The sequence below is a fragment of the Eutrema salsugineum genome, unplaced genomic scaffold (assembly GCF_000478725.1).
Source record: "Eutrema salsugineum unplaced genomic scaffold, Eutsalg1_0 scaffold_6, whole genome shotgun sequence".
Classification (NCBI taxonomy): Eukaryota; Viridiplantae; Streptophyta; class Magnoliopsida; order Brassicales; family Brassicaceae; genus Eutrema; species Eutrema salsugineum.
In genome coordinates, this window is record NW_006256547.1 from 12,328,706 (window position 1) to 12,341,956 (window position 13,251).

General features: G+C 41.2%; 1 protein-coding gene across 1 annotated transcript; it reads left to right on the forward strand.

Annotated features, from left to right (window-relative positions):
* Window positions 1–4,089: 4,089 nt before the first annotated feature.
* LOC18012926 (transmembrane protein 50A) lies at window positions 4,090–5,629 on the forward strand. Its single transcript, XM_006395953.2, has 4 exons — window positions 4,090–4,317; window positions 4,410–4,497; window positions 4,780–4,932; window positions 5,365–5,629. Exons 1-4 carry the CDS (start codon window positions 4,185–4,187, stop codon window positions 5,396–5,398), a joined length of 408 nt encoding a protein of 135 aa, XP_006396015.1. The 5' UTR covers window positions 4,090–4,184; the 3' UTR covers window positions 5,399–5,629.
* The last annotated feature ends 7,622 nt before the right edge of the window (window positions 5,630–13,251 follow it).

Genomic DNA, 13,251 nt, shown 5'->3' on the forward strand with positions numbered 1-13,251 from the left:
TTGCCTGGCAGGTTCTTCGTCACTCCAAAGCTCTTCTTCAAACTCTTCTGTTGCAGAACGTTTTCCTGCTTTGCTGTTGTATGGGACAGCTTTTGTGAATACATCTTTGTCGATATTAGCAAATGAAATCCTCCGGTTTGGCCAGTCCATTATAGCTCCGGAAGTTGCTAGAAAAGACCATCCGAGAATCACTGGATATGTTGCATCTCTCGTCTCGACAATGTAGAAGTCGACAGGCACTACGCAATCTCCTATTCTCAAAGGAATTTCATGAGCTATTCCTTGAGGTGTTGCATTTGAATCATCAGCTAGACTAATCTTTGCTCTAGTCTTGTGCAGGTGTTTGATACCAAGTCTCAAAGCAATTGCCTTGGACATCATGTAAAGACAAGCTCCAGAATCACATAGCACGTTTTTAAACATTTCTCCTCTAATAGAACAAGAGATAAGAAACTGACCTACACCTTCGATTTTGTGAAGTGTTCGAATAGGTTTACCTTTTCTTGCATGGTTGAACAAGTCTTCTATCTCAGAGATTGATTCCTTGCTCTCACAGAAGTAATGGCCTATCATGAAGTCTTTGCAAGCTCTGGCAAAGGTGATTCCTTCAGGCAAATTTCGAACCACATCATTGAATTCATCGAGCTTTTCCTTGCTGATTTTGTTGGTGTAGTGGCTGCAGTCTTCCGGTCTTTGAAGGTGGATTGAATAGATTGCAGCATCAGGTGATGTTCTGGGAAAAGTCAGACGTCTGGCCCTCCCAAAGTAGGTTCGGATATCCTCCTTTGTCTCCTTGTTGTACCTAAAGAAAACTTGCAAACAACCAAGATGCCATATATCATCCAAACCTGTGTAAAGAGGGAACGATTTCACAAACTTGTTGAATTCAATGAGCCTTTCTCTGGAGATTGGTGCTCCTAATTCCACCATTTTGTCTGGATTGCCTCCTTCTATGAACAGACGATAATCTTCATCTTCGAGATAATGTCCTTCATATTCATCTTCATATGCTAAAACTATGTTGCAAGGAAGTACCTCATTTTCTTCTTGAGATGTTTTGGAGCTGATAGCATACACCGTTTGCTCATGAAGAGGGGTTTTGACCATCCCAGCAGATGTATCAAATGAGCATTGACCTGTAAGAATAGAAAGGGGTTGAAACGTATCTGACGGAGCAATTGCCGCGGGTGGAGGCTGCACGACCGCGGGTGGGGAGTGTTTTGCGGCGGTCAGGAGGCTCACGACCACGGCTGGAGGGTTGTTGGCCGCGGTCGCGAGAGTTTCGACCGCGGGATGGAGACTCCGAGTTGTTTCCTCTGTTTCATCTTCTCCTTTGCCATCTAAACTGATTTCTGGATCCTCTAACTCTGTTTCCTCGTCTTTTAGGTCAAGATCTTTGATGGGAAGCGTCAAACCATTCGCTTCACGTCCTTGCATAAGCTTTTCGACCTTCTCTTTGACTTCATCAAGAGCATAGACTACTTTGTCCACGGTTGTGTTGATTTCCTCTGCTTTGTCTTGAACCTTGTGTACTCCATCCCAAATCTCTTCCACGTAGGAGTAGGTTTGGTTGTTATGGTCGTTAATAGTTTCTTCTGCTTCATCGAGCTTGACCTATAGGGTGCGGATGTTTCCACTAGCTTTGCGAATGCTAACTTCGTTCTCTCCAACTCGTCCTTCAACTGCTTCCATCCTCTCTTTTATAGTTTCAGCATCCTTGTTTGCTTGAGTTTCGATGGTTTTGACTTGAGCAGAAAGATCTTCAAGCTTTTTGTTAAATTGAGTTGACATGTTGTCAATCTTCTCGCGAAGGGCGGCTCTTGATGTTGCTTGAGCGTCGATTAAGTGCATTACCACCATCTCTAGTCGACTCAGTCGGTGAATGAGTTGGTCGTTTTCATCTTGGTGAGGCAGACGACGAGCAGGATGTCTAGGATTAGCCATTGGAAGTACGTAGGACTCGTTCTGGAACGTTCTGTAGTCTTCGGTTCGAATTTCTTCGTAGAGATCGCGTAAGTACTGCTTCTCTCTGCGTCTGGTGGCTTGAGGAGTGTTATAGAAACCTTCCTCATAGTGTGTATTTCGATTTATGGGATCCATATCTTCTGAAATGGAAACAAAATAACCAAAAAAATGGAAATATGCAGAAAAAGAGGTTCTAGAGTCGATTTACCAACCTTTCTTGGGGTTTTGCGGAAAAGAAAACGCGTGCCTTCCCCGGCAACGGCGCCAAAAACTTGATGTGTGTTGTCGTGGGGGTTGTCAAGTTTTACCCTAAATGAAATCAATAGCCGCAAGTGCACAGCTGATCGATTGTAGTACTTAGGGATTGAATCCACAGGGAAGGAGGATTTTTCCTGCAAAAGCCTTCGAAAGAAATATAAAGTAAGGAAGTCTAGAACCAAACGGTTTTGTGGGGGTTTTGGTGGTGTGTTTATAATGTAAAAACGAATCTAAAGAGAAAATACGAAAATTAAAATGACCTAATAACTAAACTTAACGAAAATGGGTAAAAACGAGATAAACGGCTAATCTAATTGCTTAAATGAAAATCGATTAAAAAGGAATGAAAATATTGAACTAAAGCTTGAATAAAACGGTGTGAATCTATAAGGAAGAAAGTGCTGGGGTTGAGGGAAGTTTTCTCAGGGGTACGAACGATTCAAAACATTGCTAGAGAGTAAAATTGATAAGATCGTAGCTTAAACTTTTCGAACTGGAGTCACGTACGTATGAATACGCCACTGTCGTGATCATAGACAACTATCTCTCTCAACCCTGACCAGTAGGTTTCCACTCTGGCCCTGGAAAAGAAGAGATGCATTATGTTTAAGACTCGTCAGCATTCACAAATCGCCCATAGGTTGGTTTCCACTCCTATGTTTGTTTTGCTCTCCCAAACTAGATCTGACACCGGATGAACACTTTCGTGTCACCAATCATCTGGATCAGATTGTAGTTCATGACGCTACTCTCATGCAGTAGAAACGAATTTAGAAGAAAAAATTCTAAGATTCGGCTCAAAAGCTCATGGAATCCTCATCGAACATATAAATCCCCATCGAAAATCCCTTAGTCCCAGCAATAAAACTACTGAGACATAATGAACGAAATCAAAAACATAGTATTAAAAAGTAGAATAGAAACCGAAATTGAAAAAGAAAGAACAAGGGTTCAAGAGACAAATCTCTCTCTCCCTAAAACCTAAAACTTAAAAAGTACTCTAAAATAATAAGAAGATATGAGGGCATACGAATTAGGATTCCTAAAACATGTATTTATAGTGCTCAAGACATCTTTGGGCGTCACTTAGGGTTTCTCGAAATGAGGGAATCATTTTGGGCTTCAGAAATGGGCCTTCGGGCTCAGAGTTAGCTGGCCGCGGTCGGGATGAGTGCGACCGCGGGGAATGGGTTGCTGTCCGCGGTCGGTGCCTCTGACCGCGGGAAATGCTCTGTCGCGGGTGGAAACGCTTACCGGCTGGTTTACGGGACATCTTGCTCTTCGCGTATCTTTTGATTGAACCGTTGGATTGCCAAGCTGTAAAGTGTGCTGGAAAGCTGATACTTCCATCTTTAAGATCTCCAAATTTGAGCTGGATCAGACGGTGAGAAGGCCTTCAATCAGGGGTGAATTTCTGACGGTTTGACTCTGAGCTGAAATCTGGTTTTCTATCCATTTTGTTAAGCTTTTTCCTAAATTACCTGAAAAGAGTTTTGGAACTATAAAAACTAGAAAAACGTAATAAAAGTACTTGAAAGCAATTAAAAACATAGAAAAAATATTTCAAAACGATCCATAAAAGTGGTCAAAATATGGTGTTATCACACATCAACTTATGCTAAATCTTTAATTAGTTAATACGTTTTTAAACATAATATAAATATATATATATATATTCAAACAAAAATAGTTAAAACTACATTATTTACATAAAAATTATTAAATTAAAATTTTTAATATATTATTAAAATCTTAATATATAAAAATTATATTTATTAATATATTATTAAAACATTAATATATAAAAATTATATTTTAATAAATTTAATTGATTGTATATAATTTTTGTTTAACAACCACAATAATAATCAATCACACAACAATAATAATCAACAACAAGTTTATTCTCAAAATTTTCACTGTATCGGAGGTAGATCCAATTTGAGAACGATCATCGAGCGATGGATTTGGTTGAATTGTGGGCGATTTTCGGGCCTGGTTTCTCCGGCGCCATTTTCGGAACCGGCTGGTGGTTCTGGGTCGACGCCGTCGTGTGCAGCTCCATCCAAGTTCCCTTCCTCCACTACCTTCCCGGTAAAATTATCCATCAACTCGAAAAATTCTTCGTGAATTAGGGTTTCAAAACTTGACCGCTTTTGGTCCGATTTGATTTTGGGGGTTCGCAGGCATATTCGCATCTCTCGGAGCTTTGATGTTCAATTGCGTCAGAAAAGAAGACATCGATTACTCTCCTTATGACGAAGGCGAATGGAGGTTAGTTCTCATAGCTTTCTTCGTTGATTAATGTGCGATTGTTGATTTGGAGTCAGTGATGATCATTGACTTTACGCAATCAAAAATTAGAAGTTTGTTACTTCCTTTTAATAATTTGTATTAAATCTGGAAACGAGAAGGTAGTTAAGATATCTTGTTAGGTACCCTCTTTTTTGAAATCGAGTTTTAGCTGAGATTTGTGACTGATGCATATAGTTTTTCATTGGTTTCTACAACATAAGTGTTGTTGATTTATTTTTTGTCTGTATTTGGATTCTTCAGATTGAAACTATGGCTTTTCATAGCGTATGTGGTAGCGTTTGTTTCGCTAGCTGCTTCTGTTGGTTTGCTGATTCAAGATTCGGTCGCGAAGACTGGGCCTTCTACCTGGACTGGTGTGGCTGGTGTCTTTCAATGTGTATTTGTATTGATAAGGTAAAGCAATTCTACACTCAGCTGTGCATTAGATTGAGAAGAATGAACTCGAATAGTTTTAGAAAAAAATTACCCAAACTCTAACAAAAAGATCAAGAAGTTTAGTGAATCTTACAATCTTAGACCTCTGATTCCAACAATTCCCTATTTAGCTTATGTGCGTGTCTTTCCTCTGTGAACTTTGCTTTATAACGACCATAGATTTTGTAGTGATAGCTATAAATCTATACTGAATCATTAGTTCGTTAACATCGAGAGTTTTCTCGGGCGAACATGTTTCAGTCTGAAAGTTTGTTCTCTAGTTTTCCTCTCAGCTAGAAGTAGCATATGATTAAATGGTTATAACTAGCTTTTGTGTGGCATAGTAAATCTGGAAAATGTTATTTGAATTGGAAATCAGGCATTAGACTCTGACTAAACTTGTTTTGGCAGTGGGCTAATGTATTGGACATCGCACTCAGAGTAAGTAGACGCACAGGGACATACTTCATATTCGACTCAGATACATGTTATGACAACTTAAAAGTGCTTCTCTTTACTTTCACTCTGTAAATTCTTGCGTCTTGTCTGGTCCAGCTTGGTGTTGTGTGCTAGATTCATCCGTTGCATTGGTGTGTATTTGCGTTGAATTGAACTTTGTCGTTCTAAGCTTGGGTTATGTCGTAAATTCATATTCAGAAGATGGAAAGAGAAAATTCGCGAACTTTTTGTGAATGCTATTAAAAGCCCTTGTTATAGTACAAGAATGCCCAGATGGACTGGAAATCAATCAACTCGAACTGCCAAAGTCGTTATACTGTTGCTAGCTCTGCTCAATCTTCTATAGAATCGGGACACGGTCTCCTTATTATGAAATCATCCGTAATGTGACAGTTATATAGCCATTTGAATCTTAGGATACAAATGCAAATGTCTCCTGCCCTGCACCACTCAAGATCATAAACTAACGACTCTAAGAACCGTGTATATTCTCACTGAGACTTAGGATGAGGTACTAAAAGCAAATGCTTAAAGTCTAAGCTTTTTTTTTTTCTTTTTTGGGTTAAATTGTAAATATTCAATAAAAATGAAATGTTTAGGTCAACTTGTTCGACCTAAAAAAGTTGTCCTAGGGTAAAAAAGAGAATCATGGAAGCAAATACAATTGTTATTTTGTCGATAGCTATGTAGCAACTATAAAAAAACCGGTGATAAGGAGCTTGAAAACCTTAAGTGTTGTTTTTCCTCTTAGGATTTAGCTGATGGTCGAACAAAGACAGTTTCGATGCTCAATTAACAAACCTAGATCCAATAGTAAAACATGACTACACTAACTAGTAAAGCTTAGAAGCGTAAGCTCACTATACCAAGATCTTTTCCCGATATTGGCTAGAATAGAGCCAAGTAACATTACAGCTCATTTACCTTTACTATAGGGTATAGACCCAAACTTGATGTAACCTCAATCAAGTCGCACAAACCAAAACACCTACTCCAAACCGAGAAAACAAGCAAACAAACTGTGGAGAGAAGAGGAGCCACACAACATAGAGACATTTCGAAAGTCTTGACGGCAGCGGCGAAAAAATTTGTAAGAGACTAAAACTACGACGAGCGATGCTGTTACGGTTGATGTCGTGGCTTTAAGTTTTATAATTATAAAATCCTAGTATCTGCAAGTGAACAACAGTGCAATATAATATTTAGGGTGAAGATCCACACTAAGAGGTGTCTTTTCTGCAAAAATTTCATATTGAAATTAATAAACGGTTTCTAAGACTATCAGGATTTTTATAGGGGTTTGGTGTCACGTAAAAATTAAAATTCCATAAGGAATAGGAAAAGAAGTAAAGTAAAATCGATGAAGGCTAATGATAAAACGAATGTTGGACCAGTAGGAATATCTCGGGGATGTTTGATTCATACATGCTCCAAATGTTTTATTTATTTTTAGGTCTACCATTGCAATTTCTCCCGCACATACCTAAGGCTAGGAGAGGCTTTATAGGTCAACGAGGTGGCAGTAAGAGCTTTTGCATGGTCCGATGGGATATCTTGCTTGATAAGTATGCAGCCACATGTTATTTTGCTTGGCTATAAATAGTGAACCAAGCTCCACATGAAGGCATTTCCGAAAACTCTACCTTCTCTCTAGAAAAAAATATAAGTGAGCTTAGTGAGAGAAAGTTGAGAGAAAAGAAGTTCTGGGAAGGAAAGGATCGTGGTTAGGAGTGTGGTTAAGAAGATACATGGGCAGGATCTTGATAACTAAGAGTTTTTGGGGCTCTTAGAAGGGTTATCAATCCCCTTGTCAAAGTAGTATAAGGGGTGTCAAACCAAGCTTGTAAACGAGACACTAGCCTATGTCATTTGTTCACTTAAGTCAAGACAAGAAGATAAAAGTTTGGTGACGATGATTAACAGGCAAATAAGCAATAAAATTAAATAAAAGCAGAGATTTAAACTAATCAAGATGCAAACAACAAACAGGTGATTCAGATGATGATAATATGCGATAAGGGAAGAGACTCTAGACAAGATAATCGACTCGGGTGCTTCCAAGCTAAACTAATGGGTTAATGAATTATTTTGTCAAGCGATTTCATTTAACTTTGAACTCAAGGCATGTTAGTCTTCTCATGAAAGTATTAAACATCTAAACTGATCCTCCTTCATACCAAAATGTCGTTTGAGAAGCACGAATCAATCAGCAATAATATTCAGTTCAAATATGTCATTTAAGAGAACAAACTATCACTCTCGCGATGAAAGACTCTTAAACCTTTAACCGAGTGGTTCAGACATTTCTACAAACACTTTTGATGCGAGATATGCCTCAGATCTGAACCTCAAGTGATATGCTTGGATCCAGCCTAGAGATCTCGTCGGTTAAAGAATGAAACATGCAAGACTAGACACCTAAACCCACTAATCTATCTTGAAAGCACCCTAATCTACTTATCTAAAGCCGCTTAAACGACTACTCACTGATCATAACTAGCTCACTAAGTCCTTTGCAAGACGTGTAGCTGGTCATGATTAGGAGTTTAATACTGATAATAAAAGAAGAATAAAGAAAGAACAAGATTCAGATGCAAAAACGAGATATCGGATTAGATTAATCTGGTTTCACAAAAGAGGCAAGTTCTTAAACGTAAATGGAGATAAAAGATAAGATGATTAGGTTTTTGGTCCTAAAATGTATTTATAGCAAAAGGGAAAGAGTCGCGGGTCAGCCCGGAACAAACCGGGTACTGAACCGCTTCCTTGGGTTGATGGGTGAGTGCCACGGTGTGTCGGAAAGTGAATCCGAGGTCTTCATGCCGAGGTGTGCACGTGAGTCAGGATCCAGATGAAGATCTCGTGAAGAACACGTCAAGAACATGCATGAACCCTAGTCTTTGATCCATCCTCACGTGTGTGTTCTTAAGCCATTCTGTTCTTGATTCTGGGTTCGTGACAAGGGACCTCGGGATAAAATGTCGAGGGGTCATGATGTCGAGGTGCTTGGGAGAACACAGTCCGGCATGCACGCCGAGGTCATTACACCGAGGTGTACTTTCAACACTTAGTCGTTTCCAGCTTCAGTTCTTACGTATGCATGCCTCGATCTAATCATGCCAAGGCTTTGGCACGAGGTCTAGTCCAGAATATCCAAGATATGAGCCTCGACTTGAGTGATGCCAAGGTAAAGATACCGAGGCTTGTGAAAACACTTAGCGCGTATCGCAACTCATTTAGGCTTGTATCAACCATGTCACATTCCGGAAGCAGTAACTTTCAACACACGACTCCAGTTGCTCTGAGGCCAGTTCCATAGTCAAGATGACTCAATAAGCTCGAACTTTGGTGAAGAAATCGTCGGAGCTTGGGAAGTGGAAGGCTTCCTGGATTTCACATCTTTGCACCGCATTGGATTCACCGGAAAATGAGCTTTTGGACCGATGTGAACTCCGGAGAGCTTATCTTTCAAACCATTGATCCGAATTGAGTGATTCCAAGCGTTCTGAGAAGAGCTTTCACATATCTCAAACTTTGATGAAGACCGGGCAAGCTAGTTCAGATCGGAAAGGCTCCGTCCGTCGTAATCCCTGAAATCCGCTGTTCGGTTCTCGAGTACGCGTAATGCTGGTGCTTCTTCCAGAAGCTGTATCTTCCTCCTCACTGGTACGAATTGGATGATTCCAACTGTTCCGAGATCTTTGCTTGATTATATCCAACTTTGATGAAGACCCCGCCAGCTGATTCGGACCGGAAGGTTCCCCGGATTGCTGATCTTTGAAACGCGCAGGCAAGGACAGGTTTTGGTCGAGAAAAGCTTCCCGCGGTAAGGAAAATGACTGAGGGCTGTGTACCGCGGTAAGCTTTTTGGTCGTAAAAATCCTTGCCTCGGTCAAAAACTTGTCCCGTGGTATTTTTGCACTCGATACTCGATTCTGGCCGATCGGTAAGGTTTTTGGCCGGTAATGAGCATCCGGTAAACATTTTGGCCGAAGTTTCCGACCAGCCGGTACGAGATTTGGCCGAGAAATTCCTCCAAGCGGTTTTCACCATTTTTGACCCTTTTCTTCACCGTTTTCTTTTCTGTTCCTCTTATTAGGCTCCAATTGGTCTCCAAAGCTCCTGATAAAGACTTCAAAACATGCAAAACTTTTTGGGACCTAATGCAAGCCCTAAGTCCTATTTTGACGCCTAAAGACTCAATTTACATGAGAAAACACATGATGAGGACTCTATAATGCAATCTAAATGATGTAAAATATAGACATATCAACTCCCCCACACTTGTCATTTGCTTGTCCTCAAGCAGAAAGAACAAATGAGAGAGAGAGGTTGTAATGCAGATGGAGCTCATATTTCCTTTTTAGAGAGAAGTGACCACAAAGAGAACTCAGATTCATGCTCAAATATGCAATGCAAAGCTATACTCAGATATTTTCCAACTAAAGCACGGAATCTCCACAAGTCGTTATCACATTCAACTCTTTCACATTCATTAAGTTTGTAACCGGTGAATCAAATGATGCAATGTTCAAATAGGCTGGCTTGGCTAGGGTAAGGTCATGAGATAAAAATGATCTCATCGATATTCAAGCGGGTGCAATGCAACAAGGATCTCTCTATGAACGACCAAACTTTGGGAGAATGCTAAAGGTAAAAAGCAACCGATGCATACAAGGGCAAGACTCATCACACCCCACACTCCACTCAAAGCGTTTCTCACTTGCTCACCCTCTCAGAATCCTCACTCTTCACAATCGTTTTCTTTTCACTAGGGGACTCGCCTTTTTCTTTTATTTTCAAGCCTTGGTTTTCACTTATTCACACAGCTCTTTTCTTTCATAGCGTATAGCCTCTTTCATTTTCATTTCAGAACACTTGAGCCTTTGGCTTCTTTTCATTTCAAAGCTTATCTTTTCACATCCAAGACTTAATTCATTTTCATTCATTCCCCTAGCTATTTCCACTCTCACTTTTCCACTCAGCTCACCTTTTTCCACTCACCAACAAGTCTTTTCCCCCACACTTATTTCTCACCAATACTCTTGGTTCCTTGATGTTGGAACATATCACTCAATGAGCCAAGCCCTTGTCGCTCTAAACCTAACACTTTCTGCCAAGTTCAGTCCAAGGTGGCCTTACAATTCACACACAAAGATTGGCTCGAAAGAAAGATGGGTTCAAGGTGAGGGAACTGATCCATGATGCGGATTCAGCTACTTGAGCTAAGGAAGGAGGGTGGTAAAAGCAACGATTCTAGCTCAAGTATGTATATCGGTATCCACAAGCCTATTCAAGCAATGCATCAAAAGATATTTACAATTCAAGTTCAGGGTTATCACTTAGTTAGAGTTGAGTGTAATTCAAACTTGCTTCTCAGATTCAAATCGTTTCAAGCTTTACAAGCACAGAATGAGTTTCACAAGCATATTTAGTTCAAGTTCTCAATTGATTTACTCTCTAGGAAAAAATCTATCATTGCTCCTTGCACTGATGCAATCCTACATGATGCAACTAGACTAGATCTTAAAATGCGAGATGCAACTAGAATGATGTATTTTTTTGTGTTTTTGGGTTTTATCATATGTGCTAAGCTAAATGAGACTCAAGAGTGCAAAAGTCAAACAAGAACAAAGAAAACAAGATTAGCAAACACAAAGCTCCTCCCCCACACTTAGATAACACAGTCCCTTGTGTTATAAAAGCGTGTGAGAGAAGTGAAAAGACAAACTGAACGAATGCAAGATGATATATACAAGATGCATATGTACAAGGTTTGAAGTCGATACCTTAGTCGGAGAGGTCGGATCCCAAGTAGTGCGAGGGATTCGATGTTGAGCAGGAGGGAGTGGGCTGACGTGGTGGGCTGCTTTCTGAGGGTTCAGGCAGGAAAGCCGTGGTTGGATCGATCCAGTCTTCTTTGCCCAGTGGAAACTCCGGGTTCCTCGCGTTTGAGCTTTCTCCAACTCCTTCTTCTGTAATTGGTGCGGTTGAGGTCGCTGAGTTCTTATCCAGTGAGGATGGCCTCGTGAGCTGCTTTACTTTCTTCTTCAAATGCCTCACACAATCCACCAATGCGTGGATGGTTTTGTCTTGCCACTTACACCAATTTTGGAGGGTGTTCACTCGTGAATACAGCTTCTTGGTGTGGTATTCAGGCTCACCCCACACTTGCGGATCAAAGTGATAGCGGCCTGCTCCGATCCTTCTCTCATAGTGTCTCTGCTCCTCGTTATCACAATCTTCCGGGCCATTAGTGTTCTCGGGTTTGCTAGGTGCTGCCTTGGTGCATTTGCGTGTTGGTGGGTCGAAAGCTGGGTTATACAACTGGTCTTCGAGAACGTAGAATGAGACGTTACACTGCTTGTCGAGCATGGTGAGGCTTCAGTTAGGCAGCAGAACCTGCGTGCCGTCTCTATGCAGTAGGGTGAAGTTGTAAACCCATTTGTCCCCTGACTTTCCTCCGAAGAAACCACTTTTACTTAGGTATAACTCATCAATGAGATTCGGCTTGGGCCTTACTTTGGTGAATCAGGGAATATAAACCCTTGAGCCCTCAGGATCTTGGTGACTATCCAACCGTTCTGAAGTCTTCTTGCTCCTCGCTTCTTGCGGTCGCACCATACATTGTGCCGATAAGTGAGCATTTGAATGGCAAAGAATGCACCCAATGATGGTACATGCATTGGCCCTTGGAACTCTTTCTTGTTCTTCATTTGAGTGATGAACGGCTTCAGTCCGAGTCCCAACAGTTCAAGCTCGGCCGTGTGAATAACACCAGGGTTAAAGGTCGAGAAGAATGTTGATGCTAGAACGCGGTTTGCGTATCTGATCGCAGGGTTCCTTATGCAGCTTGTCTTGCTCTTGCCTCCGAGGTAAGGTCCAAAAGATATCGTTTCCCACAAGGCGACCAACTCATCACGAGGGTACACAAACTTGTCAAGCGAGCTTCCATTCCTTTCAAACCCAAAGATTTCATCAAGCTCCTTGAAACTGACCTTGTAGTGCACGCTATCCATTGCAAACTCAATGTGGCCGAATCCTTTGCCATGTAAACGCTTTGGATCTCTCTTGGGGTAGATGATGACCTCCAGGGTTGCAATAAACTGCTGTGTAATCCCTTCATAGGCAACATCGCTCATCTCGAAGAACTTTGCCAAGCCCATATTCTCAAAAATGAGGGTCACGTCATCAAGTATCTCGACTTTCCTCAGCAACTCCAAGTCAGGGAATCGACCTTGAGCCACTCTTATTGAGTTAAAGTGGTCCAAGTATTCCTCAGTAGTTGGGAAGTGTTCTTCCTCGGGCTCGGCCTTTGGTTCTTTCTTGGACTTTTTGTCACCGTTGTCCACATAAGGGACTAAGGCTCCGGGCTCGTCGTCATCCGATCCCACAGCTGCCTTCTTCCAGTTCCTTTTTGATTCGAGAGCTGCTGCCAGATTGAGCTCAGTATTTCTTGCTCGTTTGGGGGTTGGCTCGTCATCGGGTCGCATCGAGGGTTTCTTGCTGGTCTCTCCACTACGTGGCACGGCAACGGCTTTACCCTTCAAAACTCTCTTCTGGCCCGCACTTTTGTTTGTCTCGTGGGCAGGAACGGTTCGGTCTCCGGTCATCTGCAAGGGAGATTCTCAAAGAAACCGTCAGAACCAAGTATATCGTTAAGCACATGTATCTCAAGATTGGCAAGTACAAAAATTTTTCTCTAACAGAACTGGTATTCATAGCTTTTTCAAACATCAAGGAAAGTAAAAACAAGCCAGAACAACCGATTAGAGACAAGTTATCTAGACATTTCAGCTCAAACACACAAATCATCATTAAGACCGATTCCAAGCGTAT